This window comes from Atta colombica, unplaced genomic scaffold (assembly GCF_001594045.1).
Source record: "Atta colombica isolate Treedump-2 unplaced genomic scaffold, Acol1.0 scaffold188, whole genome shotgun sequence".
NCBI lineage: Eukaryota > Metazoa > Arthropoda > Insecta > Hymenoptera > Formicidae > Atta > Atta colombica.
The window spans coordinates 294,696-321,044 of record NW_017259280.1 but is presented as its reverse complement, the minus strand read 5'-3'; the positions used below and the strand labels follow the sequence as shown (position 1 = coordinate 321,044).

General features: G+C 35.9%; 1 protein-coding gene across 1 annotated transcript in view; it reads right to left on the bottom strand.

The window, feature by feature from the left end:
* LOC108686646 (zinc finger and BTB domain-containing protein 14-like) overlaps window positions 1-26,073 on the bottom strand; it is a 107,836-nt gene extending 81,763 nt beyond the window's left edge. The window contains exons 1-2 of the mRNA XM_018192077.1: window positions 25,854-26,073; window positions 24,958-25,349 (exon numbers count right to left, since the gene is read on the bottom strand). Of these exons, the coding sequence (XP_018047566.1) occupies window positions 24,958-25,349; window positions 25,854-26,073 (612 nt within the window). The remainder of the gene's footprint in view (window positions 1-24,957; window positions 25,350-25,853) is intronic.
* Window positions 26,074-26,349: the final 276 nt, after the last annotated feature.

Here is a 26,349-nt window from a genome sequence, read left to right as displayed (position 1 = left end):
ACAGAAGTCAGGAAAAATAGAAGGAATGGAGGTAATTTTCCCGCAACTACTCTTACATGCCTTTATGTTATTTTAGTATTGTGTTGTGATTTCAGTTTCTTCTTCTTTCTGTTAATATTAATGAAATTGTGAGTTGAATCGATTTGTCACTATAATAAGCGCCATCATAAATTATACCTAAATAGAACACCCCTATGGGATATACAACAAAAATGCAAAGGTTGCAAAATCTTTTCTTCTTTTTTTAATAAAAAAAATAAGTATTTCGGATTTCTAATATTTTTTTCATAGTAGACAGTAAAGTTTTTACTAATATAACAATAATATAATAACGATAAATGGGCAAATAAGAGTCGATTTTTTTAAAATGTGAACATTATTAATAAGAGTTAAATACATAATAGAATTTAAAAATATTATTACATGTTTCAGCTCTTATATTTAGCTATCTTTAGATATTATCCTCCTTTCGTTTTACATTAGTTATCATCGTCAAAGAGATAAAAAACATAATGTAATATGTTCAATTTATATAGCGATCTTGATGACTGTTACATGGAAGATGTCCAATACTCACGATTAGATGGTCGATTTTTACGGAATTTCATGATGTTCTTATCAGAAAGACAAAATTTATTTTATAAATAAATAGATAAATAATTTGATTATTCTTGAAAAAAAATTGTTTTTTTATATTTTGTAAAAAGTAAGTAAACAATATCATCTCAATGAAACACTCACCATTATGATCGCGGTTATTGTTTCGTAGGATGAACACTTCGTCAAATTTATTTAAAAATGTATAAAATATAATGACAAAATCAGATAGTGACGATAAATATATTTCACAGTATGAGAACAAATTAATTTTATGCAAAGAATGAATTCTTCAGAGATATTATTTTGACGTTAACGACACGACAGACAGTCACTATCTAAGGAACGACTAATAGATTGACAAAACGATTCAATAAGAATAAAGTCAAATTTAGTGTATAATGAATATACATTTTATGAAGATCTTTGGTGTCGGTTTGAGACTGTTTTTTGTTTTTTAATATTTAACATCTCAGAAATTAAGTGTTATTATAATATGGTTCTTTATCTAATATCTGGATGTTATTCCAGTCATGTCATTTGCATTCTATGTTTGGTGATATAGAAGTAGATATATTATATTCCAACGAATATGATTGCGATGTTCTGCAATTCTGGTTTTAAATTGTCTACCTGATTTTCCGACATATGCATCACAATCGTTACATATGATTTTGTATACATTGTTCTTTGTAAGGCCTGTTTTAGAATCTTTTTGCACCTTGATAAATTTATTCAATTTATTTGCTAATACGAGCTATAATACGAGACTTTAATGTTCTCCCTATTATTATTAAATTGTCGGTTATCAATGAAATAAATGATACAGTGAATCAAGATGTAGCAACGTTTCTTCATTTTCGTTATCACAATCATATGCCGCTGCTCCTCCACGTTGTATGCTTCTGATTCTGTCATTGAATGTTTAAAAAAAATGAATCTTAGGGAATAATCATTCTCAATGAGTATGTTAATTATTAATGTGAGATTTTTTTGATAAAATTCCGAGTCAGACAATAGTAAAACTGTCCATTAAATTAAAAATTATCTCTCTTTTCTGAGAGACAGAATTCGAAAAATAGTTTAAAAACCGTTCTGAAAACGAAATTTTTGATACAATTTGATACAATTTGATATTAAAGGTTAGATGCTCTCTTTTGATCATGATCGTCAAGAAAGTTTAAAGAATCTGAATTACTTCTAACGTGCATTGTAGTGGGTGAAAAGAATCATAGAACGCATTAATTTCAGAAGAAGGAGCAGCAAATAGATTGTCGATGTACCGATGAATATAGAAATAGAAAAGAATATAGAAAAGAAATTGACTATTATAAAACAACAATGACGTTTTCTCTCATTTTTACATTACTAAATCTGCAATGATGAGCGACAACGAAGATCCCATAGTGCCGAAATTCTGTTTATAAATAATTATTAGAATAAGAAATATGTTGAATCTAGAATGAACAATCGATCATCTAATCGTTTATGAGTATCGGACCTCTTCCTGTAACAGTCAAGATCGCTACATGAATTGGAACACATTACATCATGTTTTTTATCTTTTTGATGATGATAACTAATAAAGCGAGAGGAGGATAATATCTGAAGATGGCTCAATATAAGAGACAAAAAATGTAATAATATTTCTAGATTCTATTATGTATGTATTTAGCTCTTATTAATAATGTTTATACTTTAACATTTCGAAAAAATCGACTCTTATTTGCCCATTGTATTATTATTGAATTTGTAAGAATCTTTGACAATTTTATATTATTTTTACTAATACAGTCGGTTTGTCTTAAAAATAATATACTTAATAAATCAAGTCTTTTTATTAGGTACGATGTATAACCTGTTAAAACCTCTCAATATTAATAAATATTTATAAGTAATCTATAGTAATAAATTCTTGTAAGAATCATATAAGATCTTATTAGTACCTGTATGAGAACATATAAAATCTTTCAAGTTCTGAAAATATTTTTTAAGATCTTGTGAAGTTTTAATCAGTTTAAGATTTTCATAGAAAATCTGTACATGTCTTATAAAAAAGTTCATATAGAATCTATAAATCCTTATAAGGAATTTAATTAATTCTTGTTCGAATATGAGATCTTGGATTACTCTTATTACTTAATTACTCAGATTAAGGGACACCTCGCCGATGACCTTGATCTTGATATATATATATATATTGTCAAAGTTATGGCCCTATATAATAATATATAATCTCCGACAGGTTCTAAGTAGCGGTCACCCTTCGTTAAAAAGTTATTAATAAAAAAAGTTCAACTATATAACATGAGAATTCCCTATTTTAAAATATATTTGCTATTCATGCACTGTAGGGGGACAGTTGAAGATGCAAGTCATCCGCCTCTTCGTGGGAGAGAAGAGAGGTGAGAATCAAAAAAAAATCGTGCGCCCTTTTGCAGGGAAGAGGGGAATTGAGAGTCGCTTCGGGTGAAAGCTGTGTGTGCTCCTTTATAGGAAGAGAATCGAAAATGAAAAACATGCGCTCCTTCACAGAGGGGGAGGGGGGAGAAGGTAAGAGTCGAAAGTGAAAGATATTATTCATCTCCTTCTCTCCTGCAAAAGAACGCACGACTCTCAACTCTCTCCTACAGTATAGCAAACATATTTTAAAGCAGGGAATATTCGTATTATATAGTTATAAGTATATGAGTATTAATAACCTAACCCTAATCTAATCATGTACCATGCTGAAGATGGGCGCACTCTCTCGGGGGCTGCCGCTCATGCGTTTGCGGGGCCTTTCGCACACTGGGGATGTCCTAGAATAATAAGTGACTTTATTCTATACCGAAAGAAACATTAGGATAGTAGAGGGGGACATAGTGAACTCTCCGATGTCGATTGCGGACCCGAATGTTTACGGACAACGGGTGCCGATCTCGGCAAATCCATATATGTCCCTTCGTACTTGGGCGAGTCCTACGATACAGTCCAGTACTGTGCGAGGCAAAAGGGACCGTAAGCCGAAGGGTAATAATGATTCGTGTTGTTCGGTTCCCTTCAAAAATGTCTGCCTCACGGACGACGACTTGGATAGACAAGACTTTGTGAAGATCGCGTAAGTCTTGAATTAAGGCGATGAAGAAGAGAAAGAGACTCATCGAGTCCTCTCTTGATAATCCGCTGAGTTCAGCCCAAAAGGTCGCCCTGGAAGAGATCATCTCTCTCTTTCCGCAAATGTCTCCCAGGGCGATCGTGGCCGATACATTGAGAATCCTTGACGCGATTCAGCAGTGCACGTTGCACAGGCGATACAAAAGTTTGCGGCAGACTCAATTAGAGACAGACGCCCTGTAGAGGAATTCAAGAGGGAAATCGTACAGCTTCGTAAGGAATTAGCCGATATCAGTTCTGGACTGGAGAAAGACTGATTCTCCCTTCGCATTCAGCGATCATTCTCTCGCGTCGGACATCGGGACATCCCTAATCCGTATGACGGAGTCCGCGCTGACATGTGAGAAGAAGGCTATATAGAAGGGAGCCCTGAACCGAAGTAGCAGACTCATACGATAAGAAAAAGAAGAAGAAAAAGAAGCGCAAGAGAAAGGTACCTCCACTGTTGCTCCTCCTAGGTGTTCCGCTGTAGGTGAAGGTGCTGGTGTACAAAGTGGCGCCGGGGGCTGGAAAACTAGTTCTTCAGTCCCCCCAGTCTGAAGGGTGTCCGCCACGCCCTAGTATGCCAGTATTCAGGCGCCTAGAGCGACAGCCGTTTTGCGATTATGCGCGGTAAGGATGGTCGTACGCTGAAATCAAAGACTTGGCAAAGAGGAAGATCGATCTTGCTGAGCTTGAAATTGTGGACACGAGGATATGTAGATGTGAAGGCCCAGTAGGGCGGTATCCTAGTGGAAATTCCCGGCGAAGAATCGGAGACCAAGACTGATGTGCTCACGGAAAGATTGAGGAAGGTCCCATAAAGGTCTCCGTGATTCATCCGATGCGAAAATCAGAGATCCGAGATGTAGAGCAATCTGTCACCAATGGAGAGATGACAAATAAGCTTTTGGAGGTCGGGTCCCTCGACGTCAGGTGGGAGAACATTAGAGTGGAGCACTGGATGGACGAATTAAATTCGGTACGGATCAGTGTCCCTTCGCTCAAGAAGGGATAGGGATGTCTGCGACTGGGATGATCGTTTGCCAGGGTCCTTCCTCTAGCTAGGCGCCTCCAGTGTCCGATGCTTGGCGGTTGGCCATAAACCAACCTGGCCAAATTAACGTCACTTTAAGCTCGCGCAAGACTTAATCGTACGGATATGCGAGGAAAAGATTTGGGACTCGTGACTTTATCCGAGCCCCATTCTATCTCTTCCGACGAGAGGTGGTGTTCGTCCTTAGACATGTCTCCGATCTCCGCCATCACGTGGCAATCGTGCTGCGATTTGCTATGCACTAGTGGCGCGAGCTATGTAGCAGTGGAGGGAAGAGGTGATCTTCAGCTGCTACTTTTCCTCAAATAAGATGACTTATGAATTTGAGTAAGGCCTGGCTGATTTGGAAACATGTGTCTTCAAGTACGCCGGCAGACCAACGCTTGTATTAGGCGATTTCAATATAATCCCGCTCCTGCTTATGGAATAGGAAAAATCCTACTGGAGGTTGGATAGGCTAAGGCTCTGTCTACTCAATAAGGATTTCGTCCCGTCCTGCTGGTGCAGGGGGGCGGATCTTGTGTAAACATATCTTGGTGTCGCTAGGCACGTCCGTGGCTGGCGAATGGCGACTGAGATAGAGTCTCTGTCCGACCACAGAAATTTACTCATGAAGATTGGTATATCGGTGACAGATCTCCTTACTAGGAAGTATTTTCCGATGGAGAAATTAAATGATGATCTTTTGGAGGCTAGTACCTCATTGAAAGCTTGGATTCCTCCTCTGGCGGATGGCTTCGCGGACGGCCGTGTTGGGATGGTAAATGAAACGCTCAGGGAAATCTCCGACCTTGCCATGTCGAAGAGATCTGCTTCTGGCAAATCCTTGGCATATTGATAAAACGAGGAGATCTCTGAGCTGCGGATCCGATGTAATGACTGTGGCAAATGCCTTACACGTGTACGCGGGTGATCCCACCCTGAACTAGAGCGCGAGTTGTGGATGGAATTTCTCGAGACCTCTTCTCGAATACGATCGATGAAAACCCTAGGTGATAATAGGCTCTCGGGAGCCTCCTCTCCATTAGTGGAGGTTCTCTCTCCACGGAAACGGTGAGGTAAATTGAGCTCTCTTCATCGGTCCTTGAGTGCGAGCCCAATCTCGATCGCCTAGAAGGACCTGACGATTTCTGGCGTGAAGATCCGAGGCCTGTGCCGGAATCCCGTCTGGAAGAGCACTTGGTCCGGATGGTATAGCCGAACGGGTTATTAAGGGAACGGCGCATATATGTAGGCATGCACGTTTAGCTTTTCTCGAGAAAGGCCGCTTCCCTTCTGAAAGGCGCGAGGCTGGTCCTCCTCAAGAAACCGAACAAGCTGGATCTTGTCTCCTTTTCATATTTGCCTGCCTATTTGCCTGCTCAGTGAGACGGGTAAGTTCTTTGAGAGGATCCTGTGCCGGTTGCATGTCCATCTAGACTCGATAGGCAGTCTTTCGAACAGCCAGTTTGGGTTTCCGAAGGGCCATTCGACAATAGATTGGCACCTGAAGAGTGGGTTGACGATAGTGTGCGCAATAGAGAGACGGTATTGGCGGTGTCTCTCGACATCGCCAATGCTTTTAACTCCCTCTCGTGGTCTGTCATCCACTCAGCCCTGGAGTCCAAGGCGGATATTGGGATATCTTAGGTGGATATTGGACTATTTGTCTGGCAGATCGTTCTGTTATATGAACTGTGATGACTCTTTCATGAAGTCATCAATGACGTTCTACAAGACTCGGGCTTGGAACCGACCTTACGGAATATAAGGTATGATTCGGTGTTGCGTGTGGAGCTACCAATGAACTGCTTTATGCTACGCCGACGATACCCTTGTTGTGACAGGCTCTTCGTTTGAGGAAACACTATTACGGAATTAGAAGGGAATGGCGGTAGTCTTTCGGGCTATAGGTCTCACGGTATCGACAAGACGAAAGTGATCACTTCCATGGCAGATGTCGCTGAGGTGTCCTCCCTTTGGGGGAGGAGTTCTTGTGGGAGTACCTTGAAATATCTAGGGTTAGTTCTGAATTCGAGGGGGACTTTCCAGGATCACTTTTGCCTCCTCCTCCCTAAGGCTCATAGGATGGCTCATAGATGGCCAGACTCACTGCCAATATCGGTGGACCGAGGAAGGCAGGCATCGAGTCTACACCCCGATATAATCATATCGATGATCCTTTATGGGACACTGATTAGGCAAACCGTGGCCGGAGACTGGCGCCTGTGTCCTTTAATGGACCAACTCCAGCGGCCGCTGTCGCTTAGAGTCATAAGAACACACCGTCTCTCATGCGGCCATCCTGGCAAGAGCGATGCTTTCTAGATTTGTGGCGGATCACTTGAGGCGCATAGGCGCATCTCCTGCGCAGGAGAAGGATCATCCGAAGGAATGATTTTATCCTGTCGAAAGAAGAGACTTCATTTGTGAAGTAGAGTTCCGCTGTTTCGTGGAAAGATGGAGAGAATATTTACTCGGCCTCTCTCCGGAGGCTCGTGCACTCATGGGGGACATGTACCGCATGACTCAGGTCATCATAGATCATTTTGAGGCCTACCTGTATGAAATAAGATGCTTCGGTTCGCCGGTATGTGCCCATTATGAGGGGGCGGTCGACACAGTTGTCCACACGCTGCTGTTGTTCCTCTTGGGATGACCGGCGCTCTTCAACATCTTAGGTCTGGACGCGCCTGATAGATATTATAGCGCAGTTGTCAGAACTGCTCTGAATTCTTCGCAGTCATGGACGGCATTACGGACTTTTATGAAATCGTGATGAGGAAAAAGGAGCAGGCGGAGCAAGAACGTCAGACTCTGAAGAGGCGGCGAGCGATTTTCGTCTCTGCCTCTTCGGAATCCGATAACTGAACAGCGGAGACATGTAAATAGTATATATAATTAGAATTTTAATTTTTAGATTAGGTTAGGTTTTATACCGGAAGATACCAGACAATTTGAAGAGAGAGCTCATGCTCCATGACTCGGGAGCATGACCCTGATGTCGGGTAGGCGGTCTCAGAGTGCTCTCAATTAGTCTTGTGATAGTGCAGGGGGAGTTTTTTAAGTGAGGTAGGCAATGATGCTCGCCGTTCTTTTCTATGGGGAGGACCCATCGAATCCCGCATATCCTCCCCCCTCCCCCAGAGGACCGACTTCTAAGCATTTTCCCGTTATCCGATTAAATTCACCCTTTTGGGAACATCCCGGACGGGCTTTGGGAAGATTTTTCTCCTCCTTTTGCAAACAAAAGAAAAACTTGAGATTATTATATACTATTAACTTTCCGAATATTTCTGAATATTTTTAAAAAATATAGAAAAAACATTATTTAAAAATTTTTTTGTTAATTTTTTTAATGAAAGTCGACCGTCACCTAAAATCTATCGAAAGTAACTCAGAGCTATGACAACATATGTCAAGGTCAAAGTCGCCAGGATGTTCCTTAATTTGAATAATTATCAGATCTGATAATATCTTATATGAGATTACATAAAATTCTTAAGTTCTAAAAATATCTTTTAAGATTTTAAGAGATTTCAGAAATGCAAATAAAGTCTATAAATAATTTATAAGAAAATTCATATATTGGGGAATTTTTTAAATTTCGGAGCGGAGTGATAATATCTAATATTATATAAGTAGTAATAGGGAATATATGGCGTGTCAAAACATTCCTCCTCATGCTTTCCCTGGATCAAAACAAACCCTCTGCACGTCATCTCCGCCACCATGGGCGTGATAATCTGTCTGGAAAGATGATGGGCTCTGATTGGTTGAATGAAGGAATTAGTAATAGAGTAATTAAATGGAGCATTCTTATTATTATCTTTCTATAACTGACAAAGATCTGATTGGTCCGCTCCATAACTTCCAACAAGATGATTGGAAAAGTGAGTGGTAGAGAACCTTCTTTTTCCGGACTTCACCCTCCATAAAGTGTATATATTGTTATCAAATAGAGATTTTAAATATTTTTAATGTTTATACATTTTACAACGCTTTACAATCCGAGGAACGTAATTTTCTGTATTATGATACAATTACCTGATTCTTCGTTTCTTCACCAGTGATATTGTATCCGATGTTTTCTCTTTTCTCTCTGCTGCTATTTCTCATAGAGATTCTTCTTCATCTTCTTTACATGTTAACAATATTGATTTTACATCGTAAAATGTGGTAAAATTGATTAAAATGTTTCTTACACAATGGAGTTTGATTTCACAACTCTGTTATTACCGCTTAAATATTCCTTCATGAGACCCATGGTATCTACAAATTGTTGCCAGCAATCTGCGTCGAAATAAATTCGATCAACATTATTTCCAATTAATTTCACAAGAGGCTTGAAAATTCCTTCGTTTGTTCTTTGTAACCCCACATGAATCATCTTCGTACAACGAGAATTGTTAAGTCCATTGTCGTAATCGTGTGAAATCGAGCGTTTTTTCTCACGTTCTCATCAATGCGCAAATTGATTGAGATCTTGATATAATCGCGGATTCACACTGATTTTTCCGAAATATCAGTATCTTTTTGCTCGGCCATTCCTCTTCTGCGAAATATTGTATGACACAAATAGTCCAAAATGTTGGATGAAAATCAAGAAGCGCAGCACTTGTTTGCTCACGAAGTAATCGCTTCGCATGACAAAGAATGAACCAGCATACCATTATGCGAAGCAATTTGTGCTTACATACTTTTTGAAAATTAACAAAAAAAATCTCTAGAATTTAGTAAGTAATTTCTAGAAGTATTTAAAAGTATTCTAGAAATAATTTCTAGAAGAATCATTCTTACGATGCTATGACGCACTACTTTCTTCAAAAAAGACAAAAATTCTTGAATAACGAAATTATTTCGAACATATTCAAACTTATAATATCCGTGTGACAGGACAAAAATTGAAACATTTAGAAGTATTCTAGAAGAATCATTCTTATGATATTATGTTGCAGTTCCTTTTTCGAAAAGGAAAGAAACTTCTCGAAGAATGAATAATGAAATTATTTCAAACATGTTCAAACTTGATCAAACTTGTATCCGAACGTTAGAAAGAAAATTGTAAACTATTAAACTAAAAAACAATGAGTTATAAATCTTTGACACGAAAAAATTTATTGAAATATTCATCAAAGTAACAAATATAAAAATATTTTACAAATAATAAAATTTACAAAAGAAAGAATTTTTTTCAAGGTTGAATTACGAAATTATTTTATGTTCGGATATATTCAAATTTGTAATATTCGAGTGTTGCATGGAAAAAATTGAAATTATCAAATTGATAAGTAAATTGACGAGTATAAATCTTTGATATCAAAAAATTTATTTAAAAAGAAGGAATATATTGAAATATTCATCACAGTAAGAAATAAAGAAATATTTTTACGGTCTTGTCTAAATACATTCTAGCGTATATAATAAGGATTAAATTTTTCTCGAATTTTCTCGAAGCTTTTATCTCATTTTTTAGGGAAGGACAGAATTTTTTATGTATAAATAAGGAGTTTCGTATTAGGAAAAAATCATTTTTGAGTTTCACTTCGTGAAAGCCTCTATCGCGTGAGTGCTGTATAAAAGTTGTGTGTAAAGTTGTATACAAAGTTCTGTAAAATTTTTTTTAAAACTTACGGTTTTAAGAAAGAAATTATTTGCAGAATCATCAAGCTTGCTTCTACACTTGATCCGCGAATAATCGCAGAGAAATTTTTAGCCGGTTTGAACGATGATTCGGAGAATAATTACTTGCTTTTCGGTTTCACGTGTGAATGTTCAGACGCAATATTGGGAGTATTATATGAGTTAAAGTATTTTACTAAAGACGTGCGTATTTTATTATTCTCCAATTAGTCCAATTAGAGAAACGATAAAATGATGCGATGATTGTTTGAGCACGAGGAAGAAAATGTAGGAGCACATATCGCGAATCTTCTTTCTCATCTCTTCGATGATAAATATTTCACTTTTATTTCTTCAATATTCCAAGATTTCGACATTATCATATATAAATAATTTATATTCAATTTGAAATAATTAATAATTTCTAAAAAAACTTATCGTAGGCAATATTCGGAAGAGGAATATCGCGATAGTAAACCCACTCCCACAATCGCGGAAACGTCGCAGAGGAAGAATGGCAGGATCATTATAACAAAATTAGAAAATTGTAATATTTAAAAATGAATTTTTTATAATTTTCTGACATTTTAATAGTAATTGTCTTCTTTTTTTTTGAAAGAAAGGCACAAATTGTCTTAACGCAGGAGTTAAAACAAGAAAAAAAGAGGATAAAGTCGGAAATTCTGATCATTGAGCCTTCGTCGGAATTAGGAATTCCTCCGTCTCCTGTTTTGCGAGCAATGGGAAGACTTTCCTTATGGTTTCACGGAAGGTATTCCGTAAAGATTAGTAATCTTAATATTACGGAAAATATTACGTTTGTATATTACTAGTAAATTAAATAATATATTTAAAGAAATTCAGAGAATAATATTAGGTGTACAACTTTGCTTCCGCCGTTTTCTTATAGATGGCTTTAGCGGTAAGTGATGGTCGAAATAAATAGATCATAGACGTCATACAATAAACTTGGGCATCTGTCAACATAACCCCATAGAAACATTAATTCGATTTGTGTCTGCATCATAAAATTATTCTCGATTGAAAATGTCAGTTTACGAGCCAAATTCTCATTTGCGAGAGGTTTTAATTTTTTGCTTCAATATGAAGAACTCTGCGGCTGAGGCTCATCGAAAGCTCTCAAATATTTATGGTGAGGCCTTTATTAGTGAAAGAACGTGTCGTGAGTGGTTTCAACGCTTCAAGAACGGTGATTTTGACGTCCAAGGTCATGTTCTGTATTTGGTGGGACCAGCTCGGCGTAGTATTATGAATTGTTAAAACCGACTGAAACAATCACAGGCGATCGGTATCGAACGCAATTGATGCGTTTGAGCATTGAAAGACAAACGGTCGCAATACAACGAGAGACACGATAAAGTGATTTTGCAGCATGACAATGCTCGACCCCATGTTGCGAAAGTGAACAAGACATACTTGGAAACGTTGAAATGGGAAGTCTTACTCCACCCGCCGTATTCTCCAGACGTTGCTCCCTCCGACTATCACTTGTTTCGGTCAATGGCACACGCCCTGGCTGACCAGCACTTTCGGTCTTATGAAGAAGTAAAAAATTGGATCGATTCGTGGATAGCCTCAAAAGATGACCAGTTTTTTACAATAAAGCCTCGAATTTCGGAAAAAAAATGGCGGAAGCAAAGTTGTACACCTAATATATTATCAACTTTATTATCATTAATTATCGAAGGAACGAAATTGTGGGAATAAAATGCTAAAGAGCCAAAAAATTTAATTTCGACGGAAAATCTCGAGAGAATCATCATTCGCGGAAAGTCAAAGGAAATCGCAGTACTGCAAAATTCAGATAACATCGTGAGCACTAATAATACAAAGCAAACTCCCGGAACACATCTAACACAACTCGCTGGGGAGATGAGTCGTATTTTTAATTCTGGCCACTCGACGAAAGTGAAAGATGGAAAATGTACAGAGAGGTATTATGGCGATAATTTATCCAAGAAACGTGAAAACAGAAAAACGTACGCATTGAAAACGAAAATGCAAAAGACAACCCTACACGAGATGTTTCCGCATAACGAAACAATGATGAATGATGGCGTTTTTCAAACATCCGATATACCGGCACATTCCATCAGTAATGCCAATCACGAAAAATTTCAAAATTTCAAGCAAACATAATCATGCGATAAAAAGCATTGAAAAAATAGTGGAAAACGTAACGAAATTTTATCATAAGCACACTTAAGCATGCACACTTAATGATGAAACATTTGTTTCGAAAAGCTGTGTCTGAAAATTAATTGGGACGAGCATGAAATCGTGACTATAGATGATAACGTCGTGAAAGATTATTCGAATAATTATTCGAATAATTATAGATAATTCGAATATTATTCGAAAATCACTGACTTGACAAATGACGCGATGCGTGAAAGAAAAACTGTGAAAGTGGGTAGAAATCAGTTTACGCGACTATTCCATATGTTGAACCTTCTGCACTGGTGAGAAAAAAAAGATTATTGTTTACGCACAGTGCTACTGCAAACAGCGTCAAACCTCGTGCGAGTTCCACATTTTTTATATCAAAAGCGCGAGTTCCACGCCGATTGTATCGAGAGCGCGAAAAAGGAGAAAAATTAAAAATTACAAAGAAATAGACGAGGAAAGTTCGCTGATTCTTTCTCATACAATTGATACTCCCTTATCTTTACAAACGGGAAAAAATCGGTTACTCGATTGGAAAAAACTAAAATAACGATGGCGTTCGAAAAACTATACTACGATCCAATACGATGCATTATGCAGGTTATTCAGCGTTGGATAATCTAATTTGTGCTGTTAAACCAAATTTCTCATGGGGAGAAGTCGTACGCTGGTTCGAATCGCAAGATACATTTACGTTGCACCGACATTGCGTAGAAAATTTCCATTGTTGCATTCAACATATCAAACATTGACATGTGGGAGGTAAATTTGATCGGACTTCGAAATCTAAAAAGTTACAATGACGGTTATTCCTATTCTTAGTGATTATCAAGGTACTAAGTAAATACGTCTGAGTAAAATCGTTACGCGACAAAACGAGTAACTACGTGATAAAAGCTTTCCAACGCGCATTAGCAAAAAGCGTAGGACGTGTTCCAATATACTTACAAACGAATAAGGGTAAAGAATTTGTCGCGCAATCAATGCAAAAATTTCTTAAAGAAAACTTCATTTTAGGATAATCTGGACATCAAAATCGCCATCATCGAGCATTTCAATCAAACTCGAGAAGCGAATGTGACGTTATTTCAAACATAAAAATATGCGACGCTGTTCTGCAGGACATTATGCGCGCTTACAATCACACGCGTTATTCGTCTACAAGAATGTATCTACGATAGTAACGAAAAAAAAATGCTCGTATCGCTCGTGAAAATATAGCTCGTTATTGGAAAAACGAAAAACACAAATGCGAAAGGTTAAATATCGCGTTGAAGATCTCGTTCGTCAATAGAGCGAAAGATATCTTCGAAAAAAGATACAGACTAAGTGGAGAAGAGATATTTCAAATTTATCGTGTTCCCGATTGGCGAAACCCTCACGTGCGAACTGCAAGATTTAGAAGACCAAGTCATAGACGGTATTTTTTATGAGCAAGAATTAGCTTGATTTGAGAAAAATTTAGAGGAAAAACAATTTATCGTCGCGTGATAAAGAGACGGAAACAAGAAACTAATAAGCAAGTAGATAGATGTTAGATAGTGCGGTTATCTCAATAAGTTTGATACTTGGATTCCGGCTTCGAGTTTAATTTCTTTTCGCAATGGAGGACGAACAATTTCTTCTGGTACTTTCGAGTAACAGCAGTATGCATCATTTTCCGGATAATACAACTTCATTACAGAATTATCTCACTCTATAGTGTTACACAGACAATAGGAGGTTGCGATAAACGAGATTCAATTTCCCTGTATCTTTTTACACATGCATCGTAACAAAAATATAATCAAAATCGTCGATATTAAACCCGATGAGAGGATAAATAATGCGTTTACAGCAAAAGAAATTGCATTTCCAAATGGAATTTACAACAATATCCATGAGCTTATTAATACGATTAATAGCATGTAAAGATGCCGAATCGCATTTTTATTTTGAACAGCAAATCGTCTGACGGCAAAGTCTTCATAAGTATTATTAACTGCGATGAGAAGTGCTACATGCAAAATGTTACATCATAAAAATTTTTCCGATAATCTTCTACAAATGCTAAATTTCTCAGCAACAATTTCCATAAATAAGTATTCATTTTATTCCAAGCTCGCGATACGTAAGCCTAATTCCGATGAAACTGAAGAAAAAATTTTTCTTACTCGCTGGTATATAATAAGGAGACGGGAAATCGACTTGCAGATGGTTACTAAAGTAGCGAACCTTATAGTTTGTGGCGCGGTATTCCCATAAAATGTTCGTTTATTGTGATATTTGTAAGACTTATATAAGAGGTGATGTATGTACTCCTCTTCTCAGAATAGTTCCGCTCGAGATACGCAGTCATAATTACGCATTTGATGCAAATTTGATGAAGTATTTCTCATTTCCAAATTATATTCCATTGCGACAAACAAATTAGATATAAGAGATCGAAATAGATCATCTTGGAAAAAAATTCCATTCAAATTCAGAGTAGTAATAGTGACGTTGCACATAAGCAATAACTTTCTTTCTTTCGTGTATGCGAGCGTATCGATAGTGACAGTCTTCAGTTAGAAACTAGCAGTGGAATATAAGGAGTATTTTGATACGCAGGACAGCGGATCGGTAGCAGAGGTGAATTCTACATATTTTTGTCGATTCCTTACCAACGCAGACATGGAATCGGAAGCTTTCTCTGTGAACTATCAAAAAAAAATACTACCTTACCTAAATAAAGACGCATGTGCTATCGAAAAAGAAGTTTTACGCACGGGAATTAACGTAATAGATAATGTCGAAAATAATAAGCTATTGAAGGAAGCGGTCAAAAATCTCGCGGAATCGAAGGGTAATCTGAAGAGAAAAGTCAAAAAAAAAATAAGTTTCCGAATGAAGGGGTCGGAATATAAAATATTCACAAAGTCCGCAACACTTCAGTTTCCACTCAGTGATCGAGATCAGTAGTCGTATCGCGCTTAAACGTTGGATAATAAAAAAATTATCGAGAAGTATCACAGGGAATAAGAGCAAAAAAGTGACGAAGAAAAAGAAAATTCATACTGCAGGAAAAAAACCATCCGCTAGAAAACATCGAGTCAAGAAACGTGACATACCTGACATATTCTCTTAATTGAGATAAGAATTCGCGCACTGGAGAAAAAACATGTCGTTTCTTCATACTCACTCAAATAAGTGTATAAAGAGCGAATGATTTCGCTCGATTTTTTCTCTTTGCTTCCTAATCAGCATTGAGAGCTAGAATTTATTACAAATCTGTAATATCTCTTCGCTTGCGAGCGACCCATAGAATTTGTCATACCCAGACATGGAGAAGATTATCTGGATCTCACTCACATCATGTTGAGCCTTCGTATACGCGTAGAAAGCGAACACGGAGAGAGCACATCTGTCGCACCCGACGACGTCATAAAAGACCCATAAATCATTTACTGCATTCTATGTTCAACCAAATCGACGTATATTTCAATTAAAAACTCGTGTCGCCACCAAACAACGCTTACGCTTACCGTACATCGAGGCATTATTAAAGTATGATTCACCCGCAAAAACTTCCCATTTAGCCTCCTGCTTATGAGACGCAGATATCCCCGGTTACAAGGACGACACGTTAGACACTCAAATCCAAATACGGCGCTCCAGAGACGCGCGCAATACATTCAGGGAAATCACATGCTAGATCTCGTAGGCCACCTTCACTTCGATGTTTTCAATCAAGATAAATTTTTAGATAACAGAATGAAAGTTAGAATGGGATTCGTACGTTCGAAAGATTCATTTTGCCTTATGGAAAGTAAAACGATATCAAAAATACACATTCTCGATGCCAGTTGTACGAAGAGCAAAAATAAGCTCGGATGTACACGCTAAAATATTGAATAAAACTATCGCCAAGAATCCTCTTACGAGAGTCAAAATTAAAACATTCAAGATATATGCCGACGTGGGGGAATCAATAGACAATGCAGTACAGCCGAAACGAATAATAGTCGGCTTTGTCGACTATTATTAATAGGCGTTTAACTCGAGCGATAGAAATTCGTTTAATTTAAAAAATTACGGAATAAATTTCTTTTCACTGTATGCTAAAGGCATGCAAATTCCCAGTAGATCGTTACAATCAAATTTTTCGAAAGACGAGTCGCTTTACGATGAAGCTTATCATACATTATTTTCGGAAATCGGCATTCACTTTCTGAACGAGTAATTCTATATAGTTTCTAAATAGAAACGATTACGCCAACGGCTACACTCTTTTCGCTTTCGATCTTGTTCTAGATCCACTAATTGCGCCCCAGGTAGCAAACATCATTTTGACGTCAGCTTGCTATCAAAGGCAAGAGGAATCTCGTGAAAGAAGCTTACGATTAGAAATGAGATTCGAAAAAGCTCTTTCTGTGACTATTAATTGTCTATATCGAGTTTGATAACGTTTTAGAAACCGACTCTTCACATCAAGTTATTGTTGATTTTTCTGGTTAGTTTTATGGCTTTCAAAAGAAAATTATTTCCCCTACACATTTTTTTTTCACATTTCACTACACATTTTTTTTTCATTTAATTGTACGCAAAATGACGAAAAAAGTTTCAATCTTACTCGTGACATCGACGCCAACGTTTCGTGATGTAAAAAAAGAGTAGCAAAAATTCAAATATCATAATGGATATAGTCATCGACATACAAAGTATGCGCGATGCCGAAGAAAACTGTATTCCGAAAGAAATTGCTGTTCTTGTGATTAATGCGACGATCACCGGACAGTAAATTATAATGCCACCTTACCCATTTATCCGAAAGAGTAAGACGAGAAAACAACTGGCTTATCATGAAATCGAATGATTCGAGGAGTTAATTCTAAATACTTTACAATACATCCGCGAGACATTACACGACATGCACGCTACATCTATAGTAGAAAATAAGAGAAGGGACATTATCTAAGTAATCTACTTTTTAGAAATATATATAACCCAGAAAGAATTTCTCTTTCAGAAATTTGCCAGATTTCGAAGGTTGTGGACAGCGCACTACGGATTTCATCAATCAACGTCGAATCATATTGCGCCTTAAGCAACGCTTACAAATTGAAAAATTGGCTAGCTATACGAAATAGCAACAATTCGAGCTACGCTAGCGTTCCCTCATAAAACTGAAGTGAGAGCGACATCGAAAGCGAAAAAATAGACAGCGAATAATTTTCAATTCAATTTAAAAATCAGAAATACAAAATCTGCAACATTGAAGCGTGAAGGAAAAATATCACGACAGAAAAGGCGAATCAAAGCGAGGACGACAAGCGACAACCGAGGAGAAAAAAGATTTTCCGAAATTTGATTTGATAGAAAGATAAAACGTCTCGCAAATGTCGAGTATGTATTAGAACTCCACATCTAAACAAAATACACGACAGCAAAAGAGGTAAATTTTTAATTTACATACATTTCCTCTCTCACGCTCACCTACGCCGAGAAATGAATTCACTGGAAGTTTTAAACGCATTATACCATCTCAGTGTCCGACATGCAGGGGTCTATCTTGCCGATCGATTGCCGAGGGTGTGGATGAGGTCGACTGCCATTATCGCTAACGGATGAACATGATCGAGTTGGCCAACACTGGGTTTCTACATCGACAGGAACGTATTTTGATAACTACGGCATGCCGCTCTTGGACTGAAGATTCCTCTTACGACTTCGCTGAAATTCCACCATGTATCACTGGAACACGATGACGCTTCAAGGAATGCTTTCTCAAACTTATGGACAATATTGCTTTTATGTGTAATGGTTATAATTTTAGCCAGTTTCTTAGTCTGATTATAAACGCAATGACTGAATAATCGTACAGTTATTTCATAAAATTTTTCTTCATTATAAACATAAATTTGTAAATTCTCATGCTATATTCCGTCATATTCAATCTATGTGTACTCTTTTAAAAAAAAATTAAAATAACTATTTCATGTAATATCTCTTTCTTTTAAAAGATAAACGATTTAGACTTGTAAATTTCGTCTATTTTTTACTCTTAATTTCGCTTTCATTTACAATAAACATTTTTTCTCATATTTCAGGTTTAGATAATGTACAATACGTTAAATATTTAATATACATTATCTAAACCTGAATTACCTAAATAGAATATCTCTTACGTAAAAAAACCCTCAATTTTAGGCGTTAAACACTCAAAAAGAACGTTCAAATTTGGGTGGTAAACATTTAAAAAAATATTCAAATTTGAGATAATTTTAGATCTGAGGGTTAGACTCAATTTAAGGTTAAATTGGTCCAAAGAAAACTATCAAAATAAATGGCTTTATTATATAAAATTAATTAAATCTGTTTTATTCCAAAAATAATATTAATTTGCAACATTTTCCGAAATACGCGACAAAATTTTAACGCTCTCTCTCTCTCTCTCTCTCTCATTTAGAAATTAATTTTCTAATTTTTCTAAACGGTCACCCATCCAACAGTGACCACTACAATCGTATGGGAACTGCTGCTTCGATGATCCAAGAACTGAATGTTAGTTATATAATTGTGATATCTCAATATCTTGGGCTTCAACATCTTTAGGATTGCGTGAAATTTCTTTTTGACAAACTTTATTTAGGTTACGTTTAAAAACATCATCTGAATGTCCCTGTGTTTTATATTATCCTTGTTTCACATTGAACAACAAGAATAAATAATACATCGAGACATTCGGATAATGTTTCGAACACAGCCTAGATAAAGTTTGTCAAAAAGATGTTTTGCTTATAGTATTCAAATATATTTTTTTCATAAATGAATTTGCGTATCTATATTCAACATTTCAGCATTAAATCTCAATCATAAAGATTAACATTAAAATGATACTTACATTTAATTTTGAACATGACACTCAAAAGTTATTAAGCCGTTTAAGATTTACATTCATCTATTAAGTGTCAAGAGTAAACACGATTGGGTGTTACCATCAAATTCGATGTATAGTGTATACACCAAACTTCACCGAGTTTCATGGTCACACCCAACTGACATTCAACATTAAGCTCAACGCTTAACTGACACTTAATATTGAGTGTTTACACCAAGGCAACACCGAATATTTATGGTCACTCTTAACTGACAATCCAATTGACGATCAACACCCTTTGATAATAAATTTGAGTGTTAACATAATAAATTGAGAAATTTTTTTCGTAAGGGATAACGACCATTTTCATTGTCAGTTTAATTTTTTGTCAGTTTAATAATCTATTAATTTGATAACAAAATGTGTATTTGCACAATTTTACGGAATGATTCTACATGTTTTATTGTATTATCATTACGGACAAATTGCGACCGATGTACTAGAAGAATATAACTACGAAGATGACAAGACTGAAAGCATTGCATTGTTGCGACTGAAAATAGATATGAAGAAATAGGTTTATCACTTTACGTAACTATAATTTGCAGAAATTGTATTTAACCGTTTTATGATTTTTATTAAATTTGCATTAATCGACATCATGTACACTGAGGATGACCTGACAAATAGGTCGAAACATATGTGTTTTTAAGAATTTAAATATTCTGAAAAATTTAGCTCTTAGCATTTCTGTTATTCATTTTTGTTTAAATACTTAAATTTACTTTGTTTAAATACTAAAATTTAGAAAGAATTAAAAATATATATATATATATAACGAATCAGCACATGGAAAACGTTGCGTCAGTTGAACATGTTCGTTCCTGTTTTATCTCTCCTTTCTTTCAAGTAATAGTCTCCTAATCTTGAAAATTTTCGTAAAGGATCATAAATATTAAAAAAAAACTTTCATTAAGATGTCGGAGACACAGGGTCGTGCAACAAAAAATGACCCTCATAAAACTATTTGCTATTCATGTCCACTGTTCGTGTCTTGCCCCTTCCCCACAAAAAATGCTACGGTCCCAATTTCCCATTCACCTTTTTCCGGACTTCGCATTCCACTTTGTCAGAGATCCTCTACCACTCCCTTCTTCAATCACCTCGAAAAAGGTTATGGAGTGGACCAATCAGATCTTTGTCATCTATAGAGCGAATCATAAGAACGCTCCATTTAATTAATTTATTACTCATCTCTTCATCTCTGACTAATCAGAGCCCACCATCCTTCCAGACAGACTACGCCCATGTTGGCAGGAGTGGCGTGGAAGGGGTTTGTTTTGATGCGCCATATCTTCCCTATTATTATTTATATAGATAACACATCGTATTAACAATTTTATTGAATTTTAGCTATTAGAACTTTAAAATTTTTAATTCAATAAACAGGCAAATGAGAGTAAACTGCGCGGTTAAAAATGTGTTATAATAAACTATATATATTCTGTAATTCAAACGTGTAAACAATAATTTTCCATTTTCGGACGTTTCGACTGACTTCCCATTATTTGCAACGAATTATTATAATAACACAGATTTTTAAAGATTTTTAAACACAATTCATCCTGATAATTCCTCAACGATTGCTTAATGAACGAGTCTTCTCAATTTTTTTTTTCTGTTGGAGAAATACTGCCGTTAACAACGTTGGTCCAAATAACGTAAATGCAAGAGGAAAAGAAGTAGAATTTTAATAGTTGTAGAATTTTAATAAATAATGTTTAAAAATGTTATCATTATATGACTTGTCAGATTGGATAGTAAACGTATAAATATTAGGTGTACAACTTTGTTTCCGCCGTTTTTTTCCGAAATTCGAAGCTTTATTGTAAAAAACTGGTTATACATTTATGATTCAAAGTATTGTCCATCGCTGGCCATTACTTTCTCTTTCGGATAGCGTACGAATCCCGCGTCGAAAAAACTGGTCATCTTTTGAGGCTATCCACGAATCGATCCAATTTTTTACTTCTTCATAAGACTGGAAGTGCTGGTCAGCCAGGCCGTGTGCCATTGATCGAAACAAGTGATAGTCAGAGGGAGCAACGTCTGGAGAATACGGCGAGTGGGGTAGGACTTCCCATTTCAACGTTTCCAAGTATGTCTTGACCACTTTCGCAACATGGGGTCGAGCATTGTCATGCTGCAAAATCACTTTATCGTGTCTCTCGTTGTATTGCGGCAGTTTGTCTTTCAATGTTCGGCTCAAACGCATCAATTGCGTTCGATACCGATCGCCTGTGATTGTTTCAGTCGGTTTTAACAGTTCATAATACACTACGCCGAGCTGGTCCCACCAAATACAGAGCATGACCTTGGATCAAAATCACTTGAAGCGTTGAAATCACTCAGGACACGTTCTTTCACTAATAGCGGCCTCACCATAAATATTTGAAAGCATTCGATGACCCTCAGCCGCATTTCTTCATATTGAAGCAAAAAATTAAAACCTTCCGCAAATGACGAGAATTTGGCTCGTAAACTGACATTTTCGAGAATAACTTTATGATGCAGACATAAATCAACTAATGTTTCTATGGGGTTATGTTGACAGATGCCCAAGTTTATTGTATGACGTCTATGATCTATTTATTTCGACCACCACTTATCGCTAAAGCCATCTATAAGAAAACGGCGGAAGCAAAGTTGTACATCTAATATATGTAAGAACCTAAGAATTTATGAGATCATGTAAAAACATAATACCTTAAATGTCAATTTCATGTATAAGATCTTACATGACAACTAATTCCTATGAGTTCTTGCGACATATTATAAAATCATATAATATCCTATATTTTCTTTAAACATATAATATGCTATTATAAAACATATAAAAACTTATGAGATCATATAGTAGCACAGAAGAACTTTAATATGCCAATTTCATGAGATTAATCTTATATGAAAATTTCATGCAAGAATTTTCGGCAGAATACCAGAGTTACCTTAATTCAATTTCAATGTTATTATTATTATTATCAAAATTAATCGAGCGATTCAATTTTTTTAGTAATCAAAAATTCTAGGATTTATCGATAATAATTTTAGAAAATAAAATTATATATTACAACATTGAATTCACACACATGTATATGTCTATTTTTTTTAATAGAACTTTTAATAGAACTGCGAAATACTCTGCTGCAATGAGTTCCTATGAATTCCTATAGAGAACTATAAGATTCTACAGGAGCTTATGTAGTTACCTATAAAATTTGCGCGGCATACATAGGTAAGCATTCATAGGAATGCAAATAAATTAATATAGGTATCCATAGGAATATGGACAAATGCCTCATGAGAACTAAAAAGTCTATAGAATATCAGTTTGATGTACAGTAATACATAAGCGTATGTAAGATAAAGATAAGATGCCCCATGAGAATTAAAAATGTCTATCATAGGATGATATATATACATCTCCTCTGTCCTATGTACACTTATATATTTCTATACGTCGAAGTGTAGTATCCTATAGACTTTTAGTTCCCATGAGGCATCTTTTCCACATTCCTATGGATACCTATATCAATTTGAGAGAATAATTCGTAACTCCTAAAAACTGGAAGCCATGATAATAGTTAATAAACGAAGTATGTTCCACGTCGAGAAAAAAATCCTGACTGCCATAAGGAAAATATACTATGACTACTCATGACTTTTTTGAATCACCAAACACACCTTGTTTATCACGTAACTTTCAGTTTTGGAGTTATTTGCAATTTTCGCAATTATTACTCAATGAGCAGAATGTTTAAAATCAACGCATGAGACAATTTTAAGATATTTTTAAGAGTTCTTTGAAAACATCTTTAAAATATGTCATAAAGAACTCTGAAAAATATCTTAAAGTTGTCTTATGTGTCGATTTTACTCGCTTATTCGGCAATCTTTAGAAACTAACTATTGAAAACTGTGAAAATTGCAAAATGATACAGGATTTTTCAACTCAGTTTAGTCTACTTTATCTGCACATGAAAATAATCCCTAATACGGGACATCTTATAACATTTAGGTCTGATTGCATTAACGAACACATCATTCTTTTTCCTATAGCATCCTACAGAAGCCTCTTTTCATGAACTTTTCATGCCACAAGTTCTTATGTAAAATCTTATAGAAAAATTTCTTATGTTATCCTACATATACATGCTGCGTAATCTTATAAGTATCTATATAAGCTCCTACAAAATCTTATAGTTCTCTATAGGAACCCATGAAAAAACCTAAGGGAATTTACAATAAGAATAGGAGCCTCCTTCCATGGGGCATGACTAGTTGAATTTACCATGGGTATCCATGAGGCAAATCCATAGGAAAATTCTCCATAAGAATTTGCAGCAAGGTAGAGAATACGTTATACTAAAGTCATCTAAACAGGGTTTTTGTAATAAATCGTCATATTTTGAGAGGTTAAAATCATTTAATGCTGATTGATATGATGGAATCGCATAATGTTGAGACGATTGAAGCAAAATGACAAAAATCTAAGTGCATGAATATAGATATCAAGATCAAAAAACAAAATGACGCATTACGTGCAACTTCAGCACGTATATAATATGTTCTGTTAATATGTTCTGTTAATATAATGCGGAAAAATGATAGTAAATGCGTTAAAACACTTCAAAAAATTGTTATGAAATTGTAAATATTAATTATAAAATATTAAATACTACAACAGTGATAATTATTTTTACAATTTGAGAAATTATAATATATTTTGTTTTAATAAGCAAATTATTAACATAAAGTTAGTAGTTTTTAAATTATATTTTTCCCGGATGCATCTTTGATGCATCATGTGAACATAGCACACAAAACTTGTAATGGAAAATTGCTAATTAGTAGCTTCGATAAAATTCTCTATTCCAGCATTTCGCAGTCCTATTATGTACCGATTTCACTCTAACTCTCATTGCACTAGATGCAGAAGTTTGCTATATTTCTATGTTCCGAAACTCATAAAAAAAAATGTTGCAAACCTGGTTCTAACCACAACCATAAATTCATGATGTAAAAATATAAGGTGTATCATTGCGCATAATGGCAATACTGGAAATAACCAATCAAATTTTATCCTCTATGTACTTTCCTGCGTATAATAACGCTGGCATATTGAAATAGCCAATCAAATTTTGCCCAAAATTCACTCTCTTACTGTGCATCCTCAGGAATGATACACTTACCGATTAAAAGGTTGCAACACTTTCTTTTAAATGAGTTTCGGAATGCAGTCTCACTGAGCGATTGATTCTTACTTACGGATTTGTAAGTAAGGACCAATTGTTCAGTGAGTAGGCATTCCGAAAACCATAGAAAAAAATCTGTTGCCATTTTAGTCAGTGAGTGTACACCTTATTTTCTTACATCATGTGTATGTACCCATATATAGATCCCCATGACAGAAAAAATTGAGATCAACAGATCCAAATTAAATCTCTCAAAATAAATTAAATCGCATATCCTTTGAGTTTACAATTTGCGTTTCCGTGGATCGCGGAAACTCATCGAAGCTGTCCTCATGCCCATCAATCACCATCGGATCATCTTCCACTTCGATGTCCTCCACTTTAATGTGATCCTCCATCGCATCGATGGTCGAGTGTTTTGGTAGAAAAGGAATCACTGATGGTTCTTTAATGTATTCGGTAGTGTGCACTCTAGTTTCAATATGGCATCGTTGCATTCGCGTCTCAACCCTGGTATAGAGGTTACAGTTACTCTCTTGGTTTTTCGATTCCCCAGAGAGACCACGTATTTCCAAATCGGTGGCAGTTTTTATCAACGAGGGAAGGTGCTCCTCTGCTACATCAATGGATCCTTTGTACATGAAATCCAAAAGACATTCCATTTCCTCAACAGCGACACCTAGGCGGTAAAAATGTAGTATGTCAGATACATTTCAATTTCCTTAAAATTGTAAGTTTTCAAAAAGATGATAGACACTTCAAAATAGAAAGATTTCGAAGTAAATATAGGGACAAAATTCTCTTTTTCTCTCTTGTATGATTTCCAAAGTTTATTTTCGCGTAATATATACCACTATACCTCAGAAAAAGTAATAGGTAAGCCTCCAAAGAAGTTTTACAGAAGGCTACAGCTTTTTTTATAAAAGAATAGAAGCTTGCCTCCTTATGCCCGCTGAATCGCAAGTTTTTATGAAATCCAACTTTCATGAAAAGATTTCACTATTATGCAACACTTACAACACTTTCTCTATCTTTCTTTCTTTCTTTCAGATAAAATATCTAACATTAAAAAAAAACACAAACTCCTTCTTTAAATCTTAATATCTATTTAATATCTATTTCTTCTTAATATCTATTTAAAAAAACGTTATCAATATATCGTCGAAGCATAACCAATGTATACCTTTTAAAATGAGAATGGGTTGCTCTCCGTAATGTTCCTTAAAGACCCTTTCGAAATAAGGGCTGCACGCTGCTAGCACCAACCTGTGGGCTCTTAACATGCCACCCTGGCAAGCCAAAGTCGCGTCCGTCAAGGAGCCACTTTTGTAAAGAGTTTCGAATAAACCCGACAGATTCGCCAGATGATTGTTCCACGTAAGGTTGAACGTCTTTTCACCCATACTCTCTTTTATCGAGTATTATTTATTAATCTGTATTATTTATTAATCTGAAATATACAAAGATTTCATATTTTCTCAACATCATAGTAGGATAAACATATTTGAAGACAAAAAAGTTTTTTTTGTAAAATGTATTGTATATATGTACATATTAGGATGGTTCATCTTTCTCTTGAAAAAAAAAATGATTTTTTTCGAATTTTTGTCGCGGCACCCTTCAAAATGGTTCCAATCCGCAAAAAAATAATTCCTGTTAAATTTCAGCTCAATCGGACA